This window comes from Neopelma chrysocephalum, unplaced genomic scaffold (genome assembly GCF_003984885.1).
Source record: "Neopelma chrysocephalum unplaced genomic scaffold, ASM398488v2 Primary Assembly neopelma1_92453, whole genome shotgun sequence".
In the NCBI taxonomy this organism is placed as follows: domain Eukaryota; kingdom Metazoa; phylum Chordata; class Aves; order Passeriformes; family Pipridae; genus Neopelma; species Neopelma chrysocephalum.
Genome location: NW_020921194.1, coordinates 1844 through 2198, shown reverse-complemented (window position 1 = coordinate 2198; position 355 = coordinate 1844). Strand labels below are relative to the sequence as shown.

The 355-nt window shown below is 68.5% G+C and overlaps 1 protein-coding gene across 1 annotated transcript in view; it reads left to right on the top strand.

The window, feature by feature from the left end:
- Positions 1-100: 100 nt before the first annotated feature.
- DMAC2 (distal membrane arm assembly complex 2) overlaps positions 101-355 on the top strand; it is a gene marked incomplete at its 5' end in the record, with an annotated part of 1975 nt that continues 1720 nt past the window's right edge. Inside the window, one exon of the mRNA XM_027707362.1 lies at positions 101-291. Coding sequence (XP_027563163.1) covers positions 101-291 — 191 coding nt within the window. The remainder of the gene's footprint in view (positions 292-355) is intronic.

Here is a 355-nt window from a genome sequence, read left to right as displayed (position 1 = left end):
TTCCCCCCCCCCCCCCAGTAACAAGAGGGACCCCCCCAACCTCCCCCTCATTTACCTGACCCCCCCCCAGGTGTGTCCCCCCCTCCCTCCCCACTAACCCCTCGTGTCCCCCCCCTCTCTGCAGCTCGGGGGGTCCCTCCGGCGGGTCCCCTCCCCCAAATTCCCGCCCGGGGGGGCCCGGGGGGCCTCGGGGGGGCTCCTGACCCACCTGGGCAGGTGGTTCTACGACGTGGAGGAGGCGGCGGGGTGGGCAGAGAAGGTGAGGAGGAGGCGGCTCCAGAGGATCAACAGGTGAGACCCCCCCCAAAAAAAATTTGGGGGCAAAATATGGGGGGAGACTCCAAAATTTGGGGGG